The sequence below is a fragment of the Carassius gibelio genome, chromosome A4 (genome assembly GCF_023724105.1).
Source record: "Carassius gibelio isolate Cgi1373 ecotype wild population from Czech Republic chromosome A4, carGib1.2-hapl.c, whole genome shotgun sequence".
Taxonomy (NCBI): Eukaryota; Metazoa; Chordata; class Actinopteri; order Cypriniformes; family Cyprinidae; genus Carassius; species Carassius gibelio.
Window position 1 is genome coordinate 12,886,157 of NC_068374.1, and position 25,387 is coordinate 12,911,543.

The window sequence follows — 25,387 nt, forward strand, 5'->3', positions numbered from 1 at the left end:
CCAAATATCTGGTCCTTGGGTTTTAATTGTAAATTCCCCAACACTGTATCCTCACAATCGCCCGGTTACTTCTCTGGGTTCGGGCCCAATATCCGAGCTCAGAGCCCTCTTCAGACAGCACACCAAATATGCATACCATTTATGCTATCTAACTTATTTGTAAGTGTGAACTCGTGTTCCGGTATCTGCATATGAAAACAGGACGAGGCATCTCTAGTGTGTGTGTGTGTGCGTGCGTGCATGCAAAATATTTAATATTATTGGATTTTTTTTCTTGACACTTTCAATTTTGTAAGGGTTACAGATGGCTTATTTAAGAACGTGGAGAAAACTTAAAGCAGACATCAATGAACTTCTCCAGTCTGACAATAACAACGTGGTGACAATCAACAACGCAGTGATGACAAATGACCGAGCGGAAACAACCAATGATGGTGGAAGCAATACTGATGACCACAGCAAGAGTGCAACCAATGATGGTTCTGATTTTAACACCAACATCGGAATGTGTGACTCAGATGTGGAGATTTTGAATCCTGAACCAGAGGTCCAAGTTAGAAACATAGGCGATGACTTATGAGAGTGGAGTACAAGACACCAAATTACTAATAGGTTCCTAAATGAATTATGGCAGATTCTAAGGGATCATGGACATGTACTCCCCAAAGGTGCACACACATTACTAGCCACTCCTCAAGTCATTGACAGCCATTAAAAATGCAATGGACAGTATATATACTATGGCTTGAAGGGGGGAATTTACTGTGTACTGTGTCAAAATTACGCTTTCAGACGACCACACGGTACGGTCAGTTTGGATGTCAACATTGATGGACTACCAATCTTTAAAAGTAGTAAAGTCCAGTTCTGGCCAATACTGGTAAAATCTAGCAATTTCAGTCCATTTATTGTGGCATTATACTGTGGGGAAAGCAACCCTGGGCCCCTTGAGGAGTATCTCCATGACTGTTTGAAAGAGTTCAATAATCTCCAACAGAATGGCCTGGAGCTTCGAGAGAAAAAATATGCCGTAAATATTTGTACCTTTGTATGTGATGTAAGAGCATATTTAAAATGCAGAAAAGGTCATACTGCATATGACTGTTGTGAGAGGTGCCAAGTGAAAGGCCAGTATGTCGAAAGAAGAGTTGTCTTCAATCAGCTTACATCCACCTTGCGCACAGATGAAGCATTTAGTCAGATAGAGTATTCCTGCCATCAAAATAGGTCTAACCCATTAATAACTGCTGGGATTCCCTGTGTCAGAGCGTTTGTGTTAGACTATATGTATACGATTTGTTTGGTTGTTGTTAGGAGGATGTTGGTGTATTTAACTAGCAGCCCAAAAATGTGTACGCTCTCTGTGAGACAGAAAATTTAAATCTCACAAAAACTTAATGTAATAATAAAACCTTCATATTCTCCCGGCACATCACGGACGACTGATGCGCACAAATAAAAACCAAAACATAAAATAAAGCCCAGGCCTGGTTCTCTCTCGTCCGTCACTGACTACGTTTACAAGCTGTGAAAATTCGGGTTATGGTCGGGTTAAGGTCACTATTCGGGTTTCTGAAACATTCGGGATAACCCGTTTACATGCATGAGCAGAGAGAGTTACTCCTGTATACATGGAATGTGTAATCAGTCGCCAATATCGCAATGTAAACGGCGACACACGGTTAGCGTCTGGACGTAAGATGCGATATGCTTCATTTCTGATTCTTCTTCCTGTATCCAAAGACTCAAAAGACCAAGATTCCTTTCGAATAGAACATGCGCAGAACACACATTTTGATGGGGATATGCCGAAATGCGTTTACAAGACCAAATATTCGGGTTAGAAAAAGGGTACCCCAGGTATAATATCCCGGTTTTTGCCTGTGTTTACATGGCCGTGCGCGACCGGTTTACTGCTAATATCCCGGTTTTGAATGGGTTATTGGCTGCATGTAAACGTAGTCAGTGTCGTCGCTCCTGTTTTATATCCTTCCATCTCCTCTGTGGGACTCGAGACCGGTGGTGGGTCACAGGTGTCGCGCATTTCCCAATCACTCCATCAGCCTTGCTCGTTCCCAAATCCCTCGGCCCCGCCCCACTCGTCACACTGAACATGCTATGAGGCCAGATGCCCAGTGAGTTGTACATCTCAACAAAAAGGAGAGACTTCTTCCTTCTATAAGATCAGAGATTTGCTTTTGTTCAAGAGAGGAGGGGAGATGGGACAGTTGTTTACAGAGACACACTGTCGACCTGTTTGACAAACCATGTCTGTCAAAGCTTATGAATATTGCTTACATAGAGAATGGCTGTAGATTTCAAAGATAAGAAGTCAAGGAAAAAGACCTCGGTCGAAAAGTAGCCCGTCTACCTTTCAACAATGGCTCTGTCATAATTCATATGCGGCATCGCAATGAAGATTAGCAAGTTACAAAATATGTTGGGTATGTATTATAGGGCATCCTTGTTGATCCTGGAACAACATTCCAATAAACCAATCAGAATTAAGATATAACTTTTCAGAAAACATCTGTTTTATAAATCTCTGTTTTGTCAAAGCTGTTTGGAATGAAAATGGGAAGGAAATGGAGCGGACCATCCCTGATGCCTGGGTTAATGTAGCTGAGAAAACCCTTCGATGGCGAAAGATGAGGGCAAAATATTTTTTTGACAACCATGTGGCTCCTAAGGAAAACTGGGAATCTTTCCCCATTGATGATAGTGAAATTTACTGCAGATAACTCTTATATTTTGATACAATGGTAAAACAAATGTGAGAAGTTGTGTGGACTATACTTTGATGACATGCATGCTGTCTTTGCAGAAAGTCTCCATGTGTGTAAGGAAAATCAAACCAGGCATGTTGAACAATGTGAAGATGCAGATGAAGAGGTTGTAGTGCAAAAAAGGAGGAAAAAAACTAAAACTTTTTTTTGTATGTTCCCATTATTGGTTGAATAGTGAAAACCTGCAAAGTCATGTTCCAATTGTTAAGTGTTTTAATATTGAAAGGATCTGACCTGTCTGAGGCGACTGCTGAGGGGCAGGATAAAGAATAGAGGAAAGAAGGTACAGAAATGTTTATTGTGGCATTAATTTAATATGTATTGTGACGGGAGGAGCACAAGACAGACACAGTGGGCGTCAGACCTCGGAGAGGCTTTTATTAACAGAAAATCGAATAAAACGGGATAAAAGGTGGCCAAAGGGGAAGAGTGTCCAAAATAAACAGGGAATCTGGTGTCCTCGTTGTGCTGCGGGGTTCGTGCAGGATGGGCAGTGTTCATGGAGAAAGGGTCCAGGTAAGGGGCGGAGTCCGGTGGCCGCACGCGATCCCCTATTCCGGGGGAACGAGGGGCGGCGACTTCCTCAAGTGGCCGCATCACTCTCGTTGGCCGCGGCACTGGTGGGGATGGACGGCCCGGCATCCTGGCCCATCGGTCGTGTAAATGGGTGCGGTTCCCATCCGGATCGCGAGTCCGGCAGCTCACATCTCCAGTGGCGCGGGAGTCCCTCAATGCACCCTTCCTGGACCCACGAGGACACCAGTGTACATGCACCGGTCTCCCGAGGAGAGGCGCGTTGGGCTTTAAAACAGCGGCGGTGATGAGGCTCCATTTCCATCAGGTGTGCCCCATCACAGGCCGCCAGCCCGGACTCGTCCAGTGCCCCTCCTCTCACACACCCAATCCAGTCGAGAGCCTGGTGAAGGGCAGAGATTTAGGACGGGGTGCTATTGAAACGTTGCCTGTGCTCAGTACAAAATTAAGTAATCTGTATGTAAATTTTTTCCTACCCCTTATTTACTGATAAGATGCCAGTCTTATGATTCTGTCTTTCCCACCCCACCAATCAAAATGTTAAAGAATGGTGAGTTGTTGCTAAGATGACCATGCACATTTTAACCAGATTCAAATATGAAGTTTAGAATTTGTATTAAAGAGCCACACAGATGGGAAATCAAAAATTACCTGTATTACAGTGTATGATTCGGCCTCATTCAGGACGGTGACGAGTCTGCTTACAGACAGGAGGTAAAAGAGCTGGCTGTCTGGTGCAGTCTCAACAACCTGGAGCTTAACACGCTCAAAACAGTGGCGATGATCGTGGACTTCAGGAGAGACCCCCCTGCACTCCCCCCACTCACCATCATGAACAGCACTGTGACTGCAGTGGAGTCATTCAGGTTCCTGGGAACCACCATCTCTCAGGACCTGAAGTGGGACATTCACATTGACTCCATCGTAAAAAAGGCCCAGCAGAGGTTGTACTTCCTTCGCCAGCTGAGGAAGTTTAACCTGCCACAGGAGTTGCTGAAACAGTTCTACTCCACCATCATTGAATCCATCCTCTGCACTTCAGTAACTGTCTGGTTCAGCTCAGCTTCTAAATCTGACCTCAGAAGACTACAGAGGGTAGTCCGGACTGCTGAGCGAATCATCGGTACAACCCTCCCATCTATTCAAGAACTGTACTTATCCAGAGTGAGAAAAAGGGCTGTCAAAATCACTCTGGACCCCTCACATCCAGCACACTCCCTCTTTGAACTGTTGCCATCTGGTCGACGCTACAGAGCACTGAGCACCAGAATGACCAGACACAGGACCAGTTTCTTCCCTCAGGCAATCCATCTAATGAACAGCTGACAATAACTGCGAACACACTACACTTTATATTTATATACACATACACTTTATTTATCTAACACACATACTTAGTATACACTTAAATTTTGCACACAATATATATGTACATACATAACTTAATTTTGTAATATACCTACCTACAATTGTCATTTGTATATTGTCATTCACTGTCTACATATTTGTATTTTTTATTCTTTTATTATGTGTTTTATGTTCTGTCGCTGTCATTCTGTTGTACTGCGGAGCTTCTGTCACGAAAACAAATTCCTCGTATGTGTAAACATACCTGGCAATAAAGCTCATTCTGATTCTGATTCTGATTCTGATGATGTAGCTGTCCATCAGTGTAAACAATGTGCAAAGTAATTAAACCAAAAAGTACACGATTTATAAAGTTACTGGCTTCTAAAGTAAGGAGTCGACTCTGAATCGCTGAAACGAGACGTTATAGATTTCAAATCTTTTGCCCATCTCTATGTACGTCACTAGGAGCACTTTGCATAATAATCTCCGCCTACTGTCTTGGGAGAAACAGAACTCTGACCTGCCCCACCCCAAAACACAGACGCTCTGGTTGGTGTGAGAGCATCATGTCGAGGAGACAGTGTGTTTTTAATTGTAAAGGCAAGTTTGTTTTATTTTCACTGCCAAAGAATGAAGATCAGAAGAACCAATGGCTAAAATTAATTTTTACCACAATACCAGAGCAGTACAACAAATCCTTGTTGTGTTCACAACATTTCACTGATGACTGCTTTTCTAATGTCGGTGAGTACAAGGTGGGATTTTCAAAGCGTTTGGCCATAAAAGAGGGTTCATTACCAACTTTATTTAGACCAACGAGCATCTCCGAATCACAACGCGAAGTATGATTATGAAGTTATGTGTTTGTTTTCTCCTGAGCGTCTTATCAGTATGTGTGCTGTCTGCAGCCTGTCTGCGCTGATCGTCATGTACAAACACGTCATTAAAATGAAGTGTAACTCCGTGAATACTCAACGAAGAGACATGAGAGAGATATCTATAGAAAGCTTGACATGTCTACTTTAAAACTAAACATAAAGGGGGGGGGGGGGGTCACTATGAATTAAAGTTGTCATGTGTGCATATGGTTCTGATTTATACACAACTTTTATGGTTCAGTGCTGCCGAAAACAGATATTCTGTGATAAAGTAATCCATATGAAAACAACGCGATGTCTGTTGTTCATGTATCCCTTCGTTATATCTAATGTGACCACACCCCCACGTTGAACGCGTTATTCAGATTCAAACTGAAGTGCGCGGCTTGAATACACCCACACAGAAGAAAAAGCAGCGAGACTGTTCAAGTTTTTTATTTTACTGTTTGCTTCGCGGTGAGAGGAATAAGACATAATTCACCCCAAACAGATGCTAACGCATTGTTTACCATGAAGTTGTGTGCGGAACAACCAATCAAAACTATGTCAGTTGACCAATCAGAACACAGTATGCAACCAAAAGGTGGGGTTGAACCACTGACGGCAGATTGACTATTCTGACGATGTCTTTCATATTTTCCTGGAATTTGACAGTGTATTTTACTTGACAGTCTATAGGAAAGTCAGAAGCCTCCTGGTTTTCATCCAAAATATCTTAAATTGTGTTCCAAAGATGAACGAAGATTTTACGGGTTTATAATATGAATAAGAAATGATTGACACTAACAATTCTTTATTAATAGTAATACATAAATAAATAAACGTGAACGTAAATTAATGTGGAAATGAATATTGACAAAAATACACGAATAAATAAATCAAATTTATGCATTTAGCAGACACTTTTATCCAAAGACACTTACAGTGCATTCAGACTATCAATTTTTACATATCATCTGTTCCCGGGGAATCAAACCCCCAATCTTGCGCTTCATAGCGCAGTGCTCTACTGTAGTACATTGATATGTGTGACATCACCAATTGTACGTGATTACGTGACCTCCCTAACAAGCCCCGCCTCTCTGTGGTATATGGGGAAAGTTTTGTTGTTATATTAGAATTTTCCCCTAGGTGGCAATAGCAGTGCAGTAGTTAAAATGGGATGTGTAGAGATAGCTGAAGAAGAGTTGGCCATCCTGTTATGCTCTGTGTTTGTTCATGCAAGCATGAAGTAAAGCTTTTTGCTAAATGCTACCCCGCTGTCCGTCTTCCTTATATAAGTATTCAGGATACAACATTTGGCGACGAGGATGGGATGATTTACAAGGGATCCTGGTGAGCTCGGAAGAGAAAGAGGAATAGGAAGCTTGAGAGTGTGAGTACGCTGGAATTAGGTGGATGTCGGATGACGAGGAAGCTAACGTTAATCAAGACGTCGAGATGGCGGTGGCAATGGTAGGAACACTTACTGCTTTTGACAGTCAGACCCAAACATGGGAGGAATATGTAGAAGTGTTGAGACATTTTTTCGTTGCCAATGGGATCGGGGATGAGGAAAAAAAGAGGGCCATATTGTTAAGTTCTGTGGGTAGTCGGACATACAGTTTAATGAGGAACTTATTGAGCCCGAATAAGCCTGGTGAAAAGTCATATAAGGATTTGACTGACCTGCTGCAGTTACATTATAACCCGAAGCCCAGTGAAATAGTCCAAAGATTTAAGTTCAATTCGAGGACTAGAGCAGCGAATGAAACTGTGACAGAGTATGTGGTGGTGCTACGAGAGCTCGCTCAACATTGTAACTACGGTGATAAATTGAAGGAGATGCTACGCGACAGGGTCGTGTGTGGCATAGCGGATGATCGCATGCAGAGGAGATTGTTGGCGGAGCCGGAGCTCACATTTGAAAAAGCTTTGAAAGTGGCTAGTGATGAAGATGTATTTACGATGTATAGTCTAACAGAGCCAAAGTTAATGAAAGTAGACCCCATTACTGCAGAGCTTAACATAAATAAGAACATTGTGGAATTTGAAGTGGATACTGGTTGTAGTGTGACGATTTTGTCAAAGGCTGAGTGTCACGGGGTGACAAAAGAGAAGCGGAACTAAGTCCCGCCGGAATTGTGTTCCCCCCGGGACGGTGTCGCGGTAACACCGGTCCACTTCCGGGTTGCGCCCGATGTCACAATAACAACGCTAATGACAGATTGACATCTGGTGTGGGGAGTTTGATGTGGCGATCTGTGAGAGGATTATGGAGGCGGAGTAACCACATAAAAAGAGAAGTGCAGAGACCATGGGGAGGGTTGATTCTTATTGGTCGTTCGTTCTCCCGGCTATTCTTCCTGGTTGTCTTTCCCCCGTATGTGGTTCTTCTCTTCGGATGTGTTCCCCTAGGAGAGGTGAATTCCTGGGACGTTTGGGTTGGCGTGTGGAGGTATTTGAGGACTATTGTGGGGTTTCGGCTATCTGGCTGTGCAACAGATATATCAGCGATCGAGTGGAGATATTCAGGACAGAAAGAGTGTGAGTTCTGGAAAGCAAGTGAAGACCAGGCCACGCCATCACTATCGGAGGGAAGTTAAGAGACCTGATCTGGGTCTTCGATCAATTGTATACATCTGGACTGGGAGTGATAACGTTGTGAAGTGGACGGAGCCATCGTTGGGTGAGTGCTGGCTCTATTTGCACTAAGAGTGGGTGTGCCGTGTCTGAAGTGGTGTGTTTGCACAATAAATCGTTTGAAGTGAAGTTACAGAGTGTGGGGAAGATATATAGAGTTAATGCCGGACGCTCACCACCCCGAGAGCCCACCACCGTCACCGTAATCCACACCCAGGCACTCAACTGAAGTATCCCCCAGCCGTAAGCCCCATTTCTTATTCAAGAACACATACTTACTGTTGATTACTTACTCTGCTGTGCAGATCGCAGGATCCTCTGGGCCGAACGCTGCATGTGATGTCCCTGTAAAAGGAGGTGGACACGAGAATTATTCCTTTTCCCGGTCTCGACCGAAACATCCACGAGCTCTTCTTACCCGGATACCCCCCCTCACTCCGGGACGGGTGACAGACTATCCTGGCTCTTGCTGGCCCCGTACAGGCACGAATTGCCGACGACTCCACGCCTTCCCGGCGTCCGAGGTTTGGCTCCGTTCTGGTCGGGAGACACGGAAGGAACACTGAACTTTTAAATTGCTTTTAACCAAATAAAACCTTGTTCATTTTTTATACTTTCGTCCGTCTGGTTCTTCTGGTACGCTCCCCGAGGTGATCCTGGGTTTCAGGGGTGGGTGCAGTCCGGCTTGGCCCCCCCGACCTGTGACATGAGTATGCCAAGTTATGGACCGCAGGGGGTGCCCGAGAGTTGCAGGACTGCTCAATGACTTTGAAAACCTACACGGGTGAAAAAGTACCAACATTAGGAGCAGCTGATGTGGTCGTAAGTACAAAGGCCAAGTCAAACAGCTACCAGTAGTGGTTGTAGCGGGGTCAGGACCAAATTTGTTAGGCCGGGCATGGATAAAGGAGCTGGGAATGAACTGTGTTCGTATTAATAAGATGGAGCAGCCAGAATTGACATTGCAGTATGTGCTAAGGCAGCATGAGGAGGTTTTCAAGGAGGAACTGGGTACTTGGAGAGCGAAAATTACCCAGCGAAAATTTATGTTAAAGAAGGCGTGGCTCCTAAGTTTTATAAACCCAGGCCTGTGCCCTATGCAATGAGGAAGAAGGTGAAAATGGAGTTAGAGAGACTTATGAACCAGGGAATTATTGAGCCAGTGAAATTCTCAGAGTGGCCAGCCCCGATTGTGCCGGTGTTAAAAGCTGATAATTCGGTGCGCATTTGTGGAGACTACAAACTCACTGTCAACCAGGTGTCGAAGCTCGAACAGTATCCAATACAGAGATTGGAGGACTTGTTTGAGAAGATGGATCTGATGGATCTGAGCCATGCGTATCAGCAAGTACTACTGGATGAGACATTCAAGCCATATGTCTCCATTAATACGCATCAGAAGTGAAGTGACATTCAGCCAAGTATGGTGACCCATACTCAGAATTTGTGTTCTGCATTTAACCCATCCGAAATGCACACACACAGAGCAGTGAACACACACACACACACTGTGAGCACACACCCAGAGCAGTGGGCAGCCATTTATGCTGCGGCGCCCGGGGAGCAGTTGGTTCGATGCCTTGCTCAAGGGCACCTAAGTCGTGGTATTGAAGGTGGAGAGAGAACTGTACATGCACTCCCCCCACCCACAATTCCTGCCGGCCCGGGACTAGAACCCACAACCCTTCGATTGGGAGTCCAACCCTCTAACCATTAGGCCACGACTTCCCCATCAGGGTTTGTTCCAGGTGAACCGGTTGCCATTTGGGGTTTCCTCCAGTCCAGCCATATTCCAACGATTGATGGAGAGTCTGGTGGGCGGCATCCCGAACGTGGCTGTCTATTTAGACGACATTTTGCTGACGGGCAAGAGTGACCAATGTCACTTTGCAACACTGAACCAGGTGTTAATGGATGCTTCTGGACTTCATCCTTTGCCACATAAGGTCCGGGCTATACAAGAAGCACCAGCACCGACCAATGTCACAGAACTGAGAGCGTACTTGGGTCTGCTGAACTATTACAACAGGTTCCTGCCCCACCTGTCAACCTTGTTGGCACCTTTACATGAACTGTTAAGGAAGGGAACCACTTGGAAATGGAAGGCAGAGAAAGAGAACGCTTTTGAGGAGTCTAAGCGACTCATGCAGTCATCGGATGTGTTAGTGCATTATGACAGTCAAAAAGATCTGATCCTGTCCTGTGATGCGTCTCCTTATGGAGTGGGCGTGGTGTTGTCGCATCGCATGCCCAATGGCCAGGAGAGACCGATCAGTTTTATGTCGAGGACACTAACGTCAGCTGAAGCAAATTACTCCCAACTGGACAAAGAAGGTCTGGCGGTTATATTTGGCGTTCAACGTTTTCATAAATATTTATATGGACGAAGGTTTGTTATTTGCACTGATCATAAACCGTTACTGTCTCTCTTCAATGAGATGAAGGTTGTGCCTCAAATGGCTTCCCCTCGTATACAGAGGTGGGCAGTAACCTTGAGAGCATATGAGTATGAGATTGTTTACAAACCGGGGAAACATCATAGCAATGCGGATGCGTTGAGTCGACTCCTTTTACCTCAACAGGCTGTCAAGAGAGGACAGGAGGAACGAGTGTTGATGATGGAGAATACAACACACTCTGGAGGTGGTGTGATGTGTACGTGCGGTCAATAAACCCACAGATTATAAAGCAGTGCTCTTTGCCAGTTCATTTATAACACACGAGTCAACATCTACCTATTGAGCTACAGGAACACCAAGAAATAGATACAAGTGGAAATAAATTATGTAAATAAATGGCCACAGAAATATTTGAGTAAATAAATAAATGTGGAAATAAATAAACATGGAAAAAAATGAATGTATAAATTAATTCAGTTAGAAAAATATATATTATATTAAAAAACGAAAAGTATGAAAACGTATTTATTTAATTTCTTTTTGTTTAGTCAGCTTCCATATCAAAGATTCCTGTTTCCAGACACAATCTCGCATATTAAATGCTATGCACATTCTTCCGTTGGTAGTTATTACCAGCACACCATTAGACATCATATATTAATATATGTAGTTCACTAAGACTAAAACTCTGAAAACCTCTGTCATATGGTTTATTATTCGTATGTTTTCTTTATGTAAATACCATAGACTGTATGGTAAATATGCACTTTAGTGACTGTAGACGTACAAACGTGAACAGGACTTTTATTTTGATCTAGTAGTGTGACGTCATAAGGCTGCGCCGCGCTCCCGCATCTGAGTCTCAGCTGAAGAAAGGTTTGTGTTTTTAATCATCTAAAGCGTTTAAATCGGTAAACCCATTCAGTACTTTTTCAATACGTTTTTTTTTACAAGCGATGTAAAGATAATTAACCATTAATGAATGTTACGTTTTAATTTATTTTCGAACATATATAATGAATGTTACTTTGTGTAAATATATAATACCGCATTTATACTTTAGTAACAGAAACGGTGCGTCCCATTTCGCTCCCTATGTAGGGAAATCAGTTCATCCTAAACACGAATTAATTCACTGTTAAGTGTTGATGGAGAAACGGAGCTGTTTCGAATCTTCGAGTCAATTGAATCAAATGCTTCACAAAAGATTCACTGTTTTCAATCGCTGTACGAGACCTGTTGCTCAAAACAACAAACACAAATATAAGTAATGACGGCTTTTACAAACTATATAGTTAAAAAAATGTAATACTAATCATTAAATACCTAATAATCTGTAAATACCTAAATAGTAAATGTTTTATTCATGTGTATTATCATAATGTAGTTTTGAGTGTTTTTAGCTAACTTAACTGGTTCAACCAACTCGGAGTTAAAACTTGAACTCTGAGTTGACTTACAGCTGAATTGTGTAAGAGTTTAGTGCTGCACCATGAATATGAAAATCCATGATCAATGAAGCTCCGAAATTATGATTCCCCAACAAACAGCAGCAACTAAAAGATGTCTGCATACATTGAGTCAAAACATAAGTTTAATTTTTAGTCACTGCTATAATAGCAGAAGTGAAAACTGTCAGTAAGTTATTAAACTAATATTAATTTTCATGGTATCCTAAGAAAGAAGGACGTGACAGCAGCTAAAAATGAAGTGTTAAACACAATTAAATCAGATAAATCTTTAAGCATAAAATGTTCATAGGTGTAGGGTACAAACAAGACTTTACAAACATTTGACATTAAATACATTTCATTCAGTGTATTTCAACGTGCCGCAGCTTTCCACGTAGTCTAATCTTTTCACATAATTAAGGATTCTCTAGTCCAACCTGTTACATTTTTAAAGTAAATAAACATTTGACTTCTACTCTGTCAACAGTAAAGAAAATAAAACCAAAATACTCAGTAATATATATATATATATATATATATATATATATATATATATATATATATATATATATATATATATATATATATTGCACAATGAATGAATATGGTATTTAAACATTGCTTAGACTTTAAAAACGGGGAGTAGACTGAAAGAAACTGGGATTACCAGAGAAAAATGGTTAGGTTCAGAGTAAATTACCATGGTACAATTTACCTCTCTTTCAGAAACAGTCTTGACGTACCCTGCTTTCTCGGGTTTGACAAACCTACCGTTCTGATACAGAAAACCCAGTTTCCCTTATTTCAGGGTCTACACAAGTTTCACTTAACCTCCTTTCTGAAACGGGCCCCAGGTCATTTAAGTACATTAACTCTCACCCTGACTGACTACTGAACTAGGATCTGATTGAGACACTCCCAGAGATTAAGTTTGCATTTATCTTTCTTACTGTTAATTATTCTGATCTTAAACAGGACAAAGTGCCCAAACACACAGAAAAACTCCAGCTGAAGCGACTGAGATCCAAGTGACACTATTATAAAGATGGAGTTTATTAAAGAGGAGAGTAAAGACGTGAAGATTGAAGAAACATTCAGAGTCAAACAAGAAGACACTGAGGAACAAACAAAGATTATGCTTATTAAAGAGGAGAGTAAAGATATGAAGACTGAAGAAACATTCAGAGTCAAACAAGAAGACACTGAGGAACAAACAGGTTGGTTTTCATTCTCAAAGCTGAACTATTTTGTTCTTTACATATGCTTTAGATATTTATTTGCCATATGTTTTTGTACACTTGTCTGTAGGACTGTCACGATAACAAATTTTGCTGGACGATAAATTGTCCAAGAAATTATCACGATAAACGGTAATATTGTCGTTCTAAGACCAGTTTCAACTAATATAATGATAATGGCATAATAACGCAGGTACACCTTTTCAAAGATCAATAAACTTTTATTGTATTTTGTGGCAGAATCAGAGCAAGAAATACCAACATGTTGACTTTGTGTGGCTTAAAATTAATTAATTTTGAATGTTATGTTATGTTTATATGCCAGTTAGGAGTCGTTCACATATCGCGTTTTTTTGGCGCTCAAGTTATTTAAAATGCGGTATATTGTCTGTGAACTCACTGGGTGCATTGACACGCAACCACACGCCTAAGACATATTTAGCTGAGCAAGCCAAATGAAGCGAGCGAAATGTAGGCCCATTTCCAGAGAGAGTATTGCCGGCCCGAGACTCGAACCCACAACCCTAGGGTTAGGAGTCAAACTCTCTAACCACTAGGCCAGGCATTGAATCGATTGTAAAATACCAAATATTGGTAAATCCATGGACAACAGGCGAATGTAAAGATTCAATATATTGGTAAATACCAATATTTCTGATGATTTATTGGCGTGAAGTTACGTGCACAATGACAAACAGGAGTGCAACATTCTCGAAAAACAATAAGCAGAGTGGACTGTGTGTCCGAAGCTGCAGCTGCTGTGTGACGCATTCTCCAAAAAAAGAAAAAAAACCTGGACGCGCTCCAAGAGAAGGTCATTAAAATCAATTTCCTTTTTTCGTTTTCGAAAGTTGTGTTGGTTGGTCCAATCGATTCGTGCAATAGATTCTCGAACATAAAGTGACAGTCAACAGGGAAACGGTTTTAGACTAGACGGGAGAAGGGATAGGAAAAGATACGGGCACAGTTTTTCCAGAACTTCGTGCCAAGTTAAATCGGTGTAGAGCTGTTTTAATTAATTTTTTAGATTTATTATGGTGCCCGAACCCGTATGACTTTAAGCAGTTACCGCAAACATTTTGTTTACTGCAACCGCAGCCATCATTACCAAACGCGAACCGTTGACTCTTACAGTGAATGAGACGAAGCAAACGCACAGGCCATAGTGTGACATCTGTGTAGACATAGATGACGTCACGGGATGTTTTTTTTTTTGTTTTGTTTTTTAAAAGAAAGAATGTAGTCTTCGTTTGTATGTAGGCCTAGGCAATTTATATATTTACAGTACTTACTAAAATAGAATTAATACTATTTTATTGCTTTTGTATTAGTTGTTTGAAGAGTATATATATAAAAAAATTGGTCTGTCTTAATGCAAATGTACAACTGGCAAGTCGGGTGGACTAAAAGCAAAAAAAAATTTTTTTTAATTAAATAAAGTCATTCCTAAATTGACAGGGTCAGTCGGGTTTATTATTTTTAAGGATGGCCTGAGAGTATAGTTCCCAGCCATATCAGTCTTAGTACACGATGTAACTACAGAAGAGTCACGTTTTAAATAGAAAATTTCATTTTTGAGGCAGATGCTAATAGTCTAATCAGATTCAATGATCTATGCTAAGCTAAAAGTGCTTTTGGCCAGACCGGAGATCGGCTGAATGGATAATACTCTGTTTATCTCTAGGGGAGTTGGAAAATGAGCCTATTTTCAAAAATAGTTTAGTGTTCCTTTAAATGTGCATTTCAGATGTGCTAAATCTAGACTCAAAACTCATCTGATGTGCATGTATTGAATGTCCAAACTGATTGCACTATATTCTCAAATTTTTATAATTGAATATAATAATACTATTTTTTTTAAATAATTGTAATTAAATAGTTTTTTTTTTTACTTTATTTTATGTAAAGCACTTTGAATTACCATTGTGTATGAAATGTGCTATATAAATACCTGCATTGTCACTGTACTGCAGAGATGGTGAGGCAGCATCTTTGTCTTCAACTTTGTGACTGACACTGACTCAGAAAACAAAATTTTTATAATAAATAATTAAAATAACTTTTCTGTTTTTACAACACATTCATTATTTTTTCCATTGTTTTCACTAACAAGCTTTGTGTGTGCTTGAGTTCAGAATAGAATATACATTAAAGGTCCCCCAAACATGTAAGTAAATGTTTTAATATAAAACATGCAATTAGTGGACTAATTGCTTAAAGGCCCAATATGTAATACTTCGCCGCTGGAGGGCATGTATGCAAAATAAACAAAGAGTGTAGAATTATGGGAGTTGTGGTTTTCATCCCCACAGCTGACGCAATCCAATGGGACTCGGGCAGAAATTATGTTCATGGATGAGCTAATGATTTATTAACGTAGTAGAGTGAAGCCAGGTTGAAAGCTGTCGCAGTGAAACGAGGCCACTGAACGAGTGACACACGGCTTGAAAGCAACAGAGCTTTTATTGTGCCACAATTGACCAATTTTGCTCCTTCCGGTCATGTGTATTTGGGGAAAAAGCAGTGCTGTTTCATTCTAGATTCATTTTAAAGTTCAGTTACAATCAGGGATGTCCAGATCCGATCACGTGATCGGAAATCGGGCCCGATCACGTTGTTTCAGACCTGATCGGAATCAGACGTAACCTCCCAATCAGGACTTGGATATACATATATCATGATTTTTTTAACACCTCCACACAGAAACAGCAACCATGCGGCATGACATCATTTGACTGCCTCATTTAGTTCAGTTGAATCGTACCAGAGTTAGTTTCCCCCTTTAGTGCAGTTCATTTGGGCAGATGAGTAAGCAGCAATCGCACTTCGGTGTGGACCAAACAAGCGTACCGAGACCTGCTTGAAGAGGTGGTCTCGGTACGCTTTCAAACAAACTCTGGAGAGATTTGTTTGTGGTAAGAACATGATCTGACCTCGAAAAGTACTGATAATTTTTGGACTAAACCAGCTGCTGTTGTCAGCTGTGCTGTGTATTATGGGATGAGGAAGTGTTTGTTGACAGTTTGCACTTTAGCATGGCAGCTCGTGGACAAACTAGGAGTGGGAGAATTTGGTCTGATGACCATGAGCATGTCAGAGTTAGGAAGAATTAATGCACGCCTCCTCTTGAAGTTACGAGCGATGCCTCCTCGCTGTTTGCAGTGAATTAGAACGTTGTTTTCAAGCCGCATCCGCGCTTCATTATAGAAATGTATTGTTTGCATATTGTGGTGTATACAATGTAATAGATTATGGCCAGGGACAAAACCAGCCCGCGCAGTCGTCTCTACATAGTTGTGTTATGTCTGTGTTGTTTGCGGCTTTTTCTCTTATGTTGGAATTTTCTCACATGTAAATTCTGACCAATCGAAAAGCAGTTTAGGAAATACGTCATGGCCAATGAGTGATGTGGATGTTGTCATGTGACTGCATTTTGGTTAGTTTCAACTGGTTCGGACCAAAGCAATCAGTGTGGTGTGAAAAGGAACCAAAAAAGCTGAAAAATGCTACAATGTATAATTGTTTGCCGTTGGTTGGGACCAAATGAACCAAACTAGAGATGTCTGTCTGCTTTGTAACAAACAACATCATTATACATTATAGAAACCTAAATGGTGTTACCTATGTTGATATTTGTATCATTGCTTTCCTCTCTTGCTTCTGACGTTTGAACCACCATGATGGGTCATTTCAAAGTTATAACAAACATCTGCTGATTCCTCCCTAGCTAAATGAATTTGTTAACTTAAGGTCTAAAGGTGCGGTCACACTAGCTTTTGAACGTGCTAAATTTTTTCGGACACCGCTGCGAATATGGGCGGGAGCAAGATATAATGGTTTCCCCTCAGTTATCACAACATGGATTAATCTGTGCTCGTACTGTCTTTTGCGACGGCGTCGAACGCGTCTTATTATATTGTACTCTCTGTCTCTCTCTATATAAATATATACGCACTAAACAATAAAAAATTATAGAACATGTCCTCATTCAAATGTATAATCTGTTCCTGTTTCCATTGACACTGCGAACCACGCGGCTTCTTTTTATTATCTTTTAAATATGTATTAACGTTATATAAAATAGGATGCTGCGCTACGACTAAAATTAGCACTTCCTTCATTTTTTAATTTCTGTACAGAGAGGTCACGCAGTATCGATCATCGACTGGTCTCACGACTTCACGTGATGCGAATTCGCAGGTCAGAGTTCACCAAACTTGAACTTTCAAACGCAGCAAAATGCGAAATTTTCACATGAGCCTGCGTTTCTGGTAGGGCTGTATTACTCGTGTCCGATCTTGGACTCGAGTCCGGACTCGAGAGATTTTTCTGTCGTCTCGGACTCGTTGCATTTGCACTCGGACTTGTCTCGGACTTGCCCATTGGACTCGCCAAGTCTTCTAGTTGGTCTCGACCGAGTCCAGCAAAAAAAAAATAAAAAAAATCTCCTTCAAAACAAAACCACATTTGCATGATGTCGCGACTGAAAATGTGTGGAAAACGCTAGGCGTGCCTCTCTCCTTATTTCCAAAGCACTCTGTAATCTGCGCTCCAGTGGCGTCTGCTGTTGCTGGGCAACCATCCCTTGTAGTAGCTCTGCTAATAAGATTAATTAAAAAAAATGGCTATCCTTGTACAGCTATGATCATTTGTTTCTCCATCTTAGCTTTCAGTATTGTTCCGGGAACGGATGTGCATGACCAGCGGTGCACTTACTGCGACCTGAAAAGTTTACATGTTTCTAATTAAATTTTCTACCTGTTAGATTGTGTTTAATTTACGTCTACACCTAGATAGCATTAAAAGAACCCTTTACAATAATGAAATACTAATTATTGTTGTACAGTAAAGGGGTTGCAAGACTACTGATTTCCAATAGTCGATTTTTTTTTATAAAATATGCTTGAGTTAGGCTACTCGACTACTCGTGGTTCATGCTGTTGTAAATGAAAACACATTAAATGTTTGTTTTTTTTATCAATAAATGCGTATTAATGTTTAGCCTTATGCAACAATTACATATGTAAGTTTTTAAAACTTTATAATTATGACATTACATATTTACATTTTCATGTAACAGCCAGTATTTGTATCTGTAACAATCACACATTTTTTTGTATCTGCATTCGGATGCAACATCGTACAGTTACTTGATAAGACCGCTATGACTTTTTATATATTTTTTCGAAGTTATCAATGAAAAAGTATGTTGTGTTAAACTAAAATAATTATTAATTTCTAAAATAATATTTATCATGCAAGCAGAGAGATGTCATGACAAACGTTTAGTGATCATTTGAACACGGCAGAATCCATTCAATGCGCACATTTTCATTATTTTCATTTCATTACGAGTCTTAATGTTAATGAACTTCACTAAACAGATGTTTGTGTGCCGCGCAAACCAGCAAAAGGTAAAGATGCAAACATGTAGGACAAGTAAACACTGTATCCGTATCTAAGCTGATTATTAGCCTACTCTTGAGAGAGAACTGATTTGGTTTTAGAGAGACTGAGACGCGCAGGGCGGCTGTCTGATTGGCGAGCGCGCTGTGCTTATTCCATTCATTCATATCATATCGTAGCCTAAGCTTTAAATATTTGCATTTTAAATATATACAAATAATATAACGTGTATGATGTATTATTGTAGGTAAAATTACTCTTGCAATGCTCTGATTTCTCTTTTCACTCATTAAGTTTACATTAATTCACTTCTGGCGCTGATCCCCTGGCTCAGCTGTTATGTGTCAGCTTCAGCCGAGTATTCAGCCAGAATTATTCCTTGTCCGTTATTCGTTTTTTATGCCATTATCCGTGCCATTCCGAATAAGGTATTCGGCTTCAGGCACAACCCTAATTATTAAATTACATATTTTATTTTTACATGCAACTTAGATAAGGTCATAGAAAGTAACAGCTCCACGCAATATTGTAATTCTAAAATTCACGTCATACTTGCAAACACTTTGTATGCATTATGGTTAATGCATGCTGGAGTAGTCGATTGTTTCCTACAGCGCTCGACTAGTCTATGCAAGCACTAATACAGTATGACAAAAATTTTGCTGTATTTATGTGCGAGCCAAAGGTATCCCTTCTAGCCTTGCTGCGCGCATTTGTCATACCCCGAGCTTTGCATGTGTCTGTGCACTGTGACCACAGACATAATGTCAGCAAAAGCAGCATTATTAAGTAAATAAAATGAAAAAAAGTACATACAAATTATTTGACCTTACAGTTCCAAACTCTGTTCTAGAGGGCCAGTGTCCTTTATAGTTTAGCTCCCAGGGTCGGACTGGGGGTAAAACCAGTACTCATTACCAGGGCCCCAAAGGAAGAGAGGGCCCTTGAAAAGTATGAATCTGAAATATATTTTATTTTACCTGGATATTTTCATGGGTGGGGGCATGGGGGCTCATCAGGACTGCCTAAGCATAGGGCCCAGGATCTTGTCTAACGCTCCTGTTAGCTTTAACCCTAATTATACACACTTGAACCAGCTAATGAAGCTCTTACTAGACACACTAATCTTCCAGGTGTGTTAAGGCCAGTTGGAGCTAAGCTTTTCAGGACGTTGGCCATCTAGGATGTAGTTTGGAGACCCCTGTCCTACAGAGTTGTTACTTTGCACATGCTTTTTGATCATTACAAATAATAATGTAAAATTATATTCTTAGAATAGGAGATATGCTGTCTCTCGCATCACAAACATTATCAGTAGTTAAGTATGTGGTCTTGAAGAGGACCCTTTTTTTCTCTCATTTGGACTCGGTCTTGACTTGGACTCGAAATTTATGGACTTGGACTTCACTTGGACTCGACAAAGCTGGACTTGACTACACCTCTAGTTTCTGGTCTGATGCATTCGCATGTGTATGAATGGAAGTCAATGGAACGAAAAGTGCAGTGTGATCGCCCCTTAATACCTTACCTTTCAATCTGGTTTTAAATCGCTGCACAGTACGGAAACTGCACTGTTAAAAGTCAGTAATGATCTGCTGTAACTTTTAGATTCTGGCTCATGTGCGATACTAGTCCTATTGGACTTAAGTGCTGCATTTGATACAATCGACCATAGCATTTTGTTACACAGGTTGGAAAAGGTGGTGGGTATACAGGGGGTTGCGTTGTAGTGATTGTCCTCTTATTTTGAAGGATAGAACATTTTCAGTGAGCATTGGAAGTATCTCTTCTCGGCCAGTTCCCGTGTCTTGTGGTATTCACCAGGGGTCCATTTTAGGCCCTTTCCTAATCTCGCTGTATATGCCGCCCCTGGGTTCCATCTTTAAGAAATATAAGATCTCGTACCACTGCTATGCGGATGATACACCGTTTTATTTTCCAGCTAAGATCGAAAATAGTGATTCATGGGACACGTTTTCTTACTGTTTTGAAGAGAAAATGTTGGATGGCTAGTAATTTTTTGCAATTAAATAAGGGCAAAAGTGAAATTATGATTTTAGGTCAGCCTAGTCCAATAGCCATCTCTCATTTGGGCCCTTTTTATGCTTGTGTTCAAGCTGATGTAAGAAATCTTGGAGTTGTATTTGATTAATTTTTAAACTTTGAGAAACAAATTGGCAACGTAGTTTTTATCACTTGAGAATGATTGCAAAAATAAAACTTTTCTTGTTTTATATAGATTTGGAAACCATAATCCATGCCTTTATAATTTCGAGCTTGGACTATTGCAACTCTTTTTATAGCGGCTTGCCTAAAGCCGCGATCTCCTGTTTACAAATTATGCAAAACGCTGCACCGAGGCTTTTCACCGGTACTAAAAAGAGGGATCACATCACTCCTATTTTAGCATCCCTTCACTGGCTTCCAGTACAGCTCAGAATAGATTTTTAAATTGTTGTTCTTGTATACAAGGCTTTGTCTGGCTTAGCACCAAAATACATCTGCAATCTGTTGATTCCATACTCTCCTCAAAGGGCTCTGAGATCAGTTAGTCAGTTTCTTTTAGCCGTGCCTCGTTGTTGCTACAAAACAAGATGGGCAGGCATTCGCTGCCACAGCTCTAACACTCTGGAATAGCCTGCTTATTAATGTGAGGCTTGCTCCTTTGCTGACAAGTTTTAAATCTGCTTTTCTTAAGAGTTGTTGTCTTGTAGTAACTGTGTTATCTGCCTTGTTTTAAATTTATAGCATTTTGGTTCAATGCCGTTGCTGTTAAATGTGCTTTAAAAATAAAAATGACTTGACTCCCTTACAAAAACGGTTATTATTATTTATTTTTCTTATCATTACATGGGATTACTACTTGAAGAATATTTTGTTTGATTGTAGAGTTACAAATTTGAATTTGTCTTTTTGCCTTAGATCTGATGGTGCTGAAAGAGGACCGTCAAGAACTGAATGATATGGAAGAGAAAGATCATTATTTCATAAGTGGAGAAAAGTCTTCCTCAAGAAAAAAGGCAAAAAATACAAGAAGACACTTCTGCCAACAGTGTGGAAAGCGTTTTGTTCAAAAAGCAAGTATTAAAAAACACATGAGAGTTCACACAGGAGAGAAGCCTTATGGCTGCCAACAGTGTGGAAAACATTTCAGTCAAAAAGATTCTCTTAAAATACATGTTAGAATTCACACTGGAGAGAAGCCTTACACATGTCCTCAGTGTGGAAAGAGTTTTACTCAACTTGGAAACTTTAGAATCCACATGAGTGTTCACACCAGAAAGAAGCCTTACAAATGCCAACACTGTGGAAGACGTTTCAGTCAGAAAAGAAACCTTAATTACCACATGACAATTCACACTGAAGAGAGTCTTTTCACCTGCCAACAGTGTGGAACAACTTTCACTCACAAAGGAAGCTTTAACAGACACCTTAGTATTCACAATGTAGTGCAGCGTTACACCTGCCAACAGTGTGGAAAGAGTTTTGATCAAGATCAAAACCTTAAAGTCCATATGAAATCTCATAAAGAGAAAACCTACACATGTTCTGAGTGTGGAAAGAGTCTCAGTCAAAAACGGACCTATAGAGACCACATGAGAATTCATTCTGGAGAGCATCCCTATAGGTGCACTCCGTGTGGAAAGGGTTTCAATAACAAACATAACCTTGAAGAGCACATAAGAATTCACACTGGAGAGAAGCCTTTCACCTGCCAGCAATGTGGAAGAAGTTTTACCCGAAAGGGAACCCTTAACAAGCACATGAGAACTCATACAGCAGAAAATCCGTTTACATGTGGTCACTGTGGACAGGGTTTCAAAAATAAAGCAGCACTTATGTACCACATGAATTTTCACATATGAAAGAACTGTAATTTATGTCATCAATGTGGAAAGGTTCACAGTCTGGAAACATCTCAAGAATCATTGCAGAAACAAGGCAATCTTGTTCAAAATACCTGATTGTTGGATTTAGGCCTTGCTTATCACCTACAATCACCTAAAGGATTATTAGGAATACCATACTAATACTGTGTTTGACAGTTCCTTCAGAACTGCCTTAATTCTACGTGGCATTGGTTCAACAAGGTGCTGCAAGCATTCTTTTGAAATGTTGGCCCATATTGATAGGATCGCATCTTGCAGTTGATGGAGATTTGTGGGATGCACATCCAGGGCATGAAGCTCCTGTTCCACCACATCCCAAAGATGCTCTATTGGGTTGAGATCTGGTGACTGTGGGGGCCGTTTTAGTACAGTGAACTCATTGTCATGTTCAAGAAACCAATTTGAAATGATTCGAGCTTTGTGACATGGTGCATTATCCTGCTGGAAGTAACCATCAGAGGATGGGTGCATGGTGGTCATAAAGGGATGGACATGGTCAGAAACAATGCTCAGGTAGGCAGTGGCATTTAAACGATGCCCAATTGGCACTAAGGGGCCTAAAGTGTGCCAAGAAAACATCCCCAACACCATTACACCACCACCACCAGCCGGCACAGTGGTAACAAGTCATGATGGATCCATGTTCTCATTCTGTTTACGCCAATTTATGACTCTACCATCTGAATGTCTCAACAGAAATCGAGACTCATCAGACGAGGCAACATTTTTTCCAGTCTTCAACTGTCCAATTTTGGTGACCTCTTTTTCCTATTTGTAGTGGAGATGAGTGGTGGGGTCTTCTGCTGTTGTAGCCCATCCGCCTCAAGGTTGTGCGTGTTGTGGCTTCACAAATACTTTGCTGCATACCTCGGTTGTAACGAGTGGTTATTTCAGTCAAAGTTGCTCTTCTATCAGCTTGAATCAGTTGATCCATTCTCCTCTGACATCTAGCATCAACAAGGCATTTTCGCCCACAGGACTGCGCATACTGGATGTTTTTCCCTTTTCACGCCATTCTTTGTAAACCCTAGAAATGGTTGTGCATGAAAATCCCAATAACTGAGCAGATTGTGAAATACTCAGACCGGCCCGTCTGGCACCAACAACCATGCCACACTCAAAATTGCTTAAATCACCTTTCTTTCCCAGTCTGACATTCAGATTGGAGTTCAGGCGATTGTCTTCACCAGAAAAAAAAAAAAAAAAAACAATGACAAGATAGCGTAGTTGTACAAGCCTATGACCATGAAGCCCTACAGAACGGGCAGGACCATCTAGTTATATATATTTATATATATATATATCAATGATGATGCAGTGAATAGTGACAATTCTCTCTGGCCAATCAGCAGTCTGCCGTGTTTTCACATCACATTTCAGTATCGCCTCAGCTCGCTCAGAACCTCGTCGGAGGTGATACGAAGGAGGCTGATTTAAGGCCCGATGTTCTGTCGATTTGTCCTACCCTGTCAGAATTTCCTACTTCCCACAAAAACAGCTTTCAAAAGGTGGATGACTTTTGACTTTTTTGACACGCAGTACCACTTCAGTCTAATCATTCACCTTGTGCGTGCGCTCATCAAAACTGAAACCAAGCCGTTCACACAGAACGTTTCACGCATTTTCTAAAGGCACATCTTCTATCACTGTTGGACTAAGAGCACAAGAGAGCTTTTCTTCACCTTAAATATGAATAAATTTCACGTTTTGATAATATAAGTACAAAATGTTCAGCCATTTTGACACCCCTATTCTCCATCATTGCATACTCATTGATGAGATATGCAGATAGTGATGATAATTGGTTTATTAAAAAAAGCAAAAAAAAAAACAAAAAATGCAGGAAGTCAACAGCACATAAATGTCAGAATGTAAAATAAGTTATTATGCATTTAAAGGGAAATTAAATAAATTTAGATTAGTTGATTTAAGTTTACATTTTCAACGCTATTGATGTGTCGCACAGTTTAATCCTTAAATATATATTTTTTTATTATTGTTATGAAAACCCTGTATTTTTTAATCTCTTGAATTATGTACAAAATGTTTCATGATTAAACATCTGTTCACACTATTTCAATTGGCAGTGGATCGAGGGTACTATATCAACCAAGATATGCTTGTTGAAAACCTTAAAGGTCCCATAGAATGCAAAAATCATAAGGTGTTTGAACACAGTTGTGTGGCCGCAGTGTGAAAACAACTAGCCTATAATGGTAAAGATCCACACACTCATTGATTTATCATTAAATGAGTCAGTGAAAGTCCCGCCCATTTGTGATGCTCCCTGTCCTATTAGCATATACATAACCCTGAGTGAGACGCTGCAGGCTGCCATTACTGTTCTCTTGCTGTAGCTGCTGGAGGTACAATGTCAGAGCCAAAGAGCCATTAAAAGTGTTGTGTGTTGAGATGCACTAATTCAACTGCCGGAAAACCGCTGACTTTGCAAAACTGGAAGAGAGGCAGGAGCACCAGCTTATTTTCATTTAAAGGGGACATAGGCATAAACAGAGTGTTTAACTCGTACCCTAAAAGTGGCAATTTCAAGAAGCCAAAAGAAATTATCCATGGGGTATTTTGAGATAAAACTTTACATACACACTCTGGGGACGTCAGAGAACAATTTAAAATTTTGTTTCAATGCATTCTATGACACCTTTAAATAGCGTTGTCTGGTAGTACTGCACATGCTCCAGGATGCACTGGCTGAACACTCACTGGATGAGGTCCTGCTAAGAGGTCTCATAACTACACCGTAAAGGATGAAGAGGAAAAGTACACACGGCCAATGAAAGGAAAAGACTTGCACCAAGAAATTGCGAAAAAGAAA

The 25,387-nt window shown here is 40.6% G+C and overlaps 2 protein-coding genes across 3 annotated transcripts in view; one reads left to right on the top strand and one right to left on the bottom strand.

Moving 5' to 3' along the window:
• LOC127969170 (GTPase IMAP family member 8-like) overlaps positions 1-25,387 on the bottom strand; it is a 451,440-nt gene that overhangs the window by 71,192 nt on the left and 354,861 nt on the right. The window lies entirely within an intron of this gene.
• LOC127969444 (gastrula zinc finger protein XlCGF8.2DB-like) lies at positions 11,393-24,530 on the top strand. The gene is made up of 3 exons (XM_052571418.1): positions 11,393-11,445; positions 12,996-13,237; positions 21,587-24,530. Exons 2-3 carry the CDS (start codon positions 13,066-13,068, stop codon positions 22,528-22,530), a joined length of 1,116 nt encoding a protein of 371 aa, XP_052427378.1. The 5' UTR covers positions 11,393-11,445; positions 12,996-13,065; the 3' UTR covers positions 22,531-24,530.

Bases quoted from the DNA above. Each gene is read 5' to 3' on its own strand.
- LOC127969444 (XM_052571418.1), top strand. From the start codon at position 13,066: ATGGAGTTTATTAAAGAGGAGAGTAAAGACGTGAAGATTGAAGAAACA. The intron at 13,238-21,586 runs GTTGGTTTTCAT...TTTTTGCCTTAG, and splicing joins AGACACTGAGGAACAAACAG to ATCTGATGGTGCTGAAAGAG.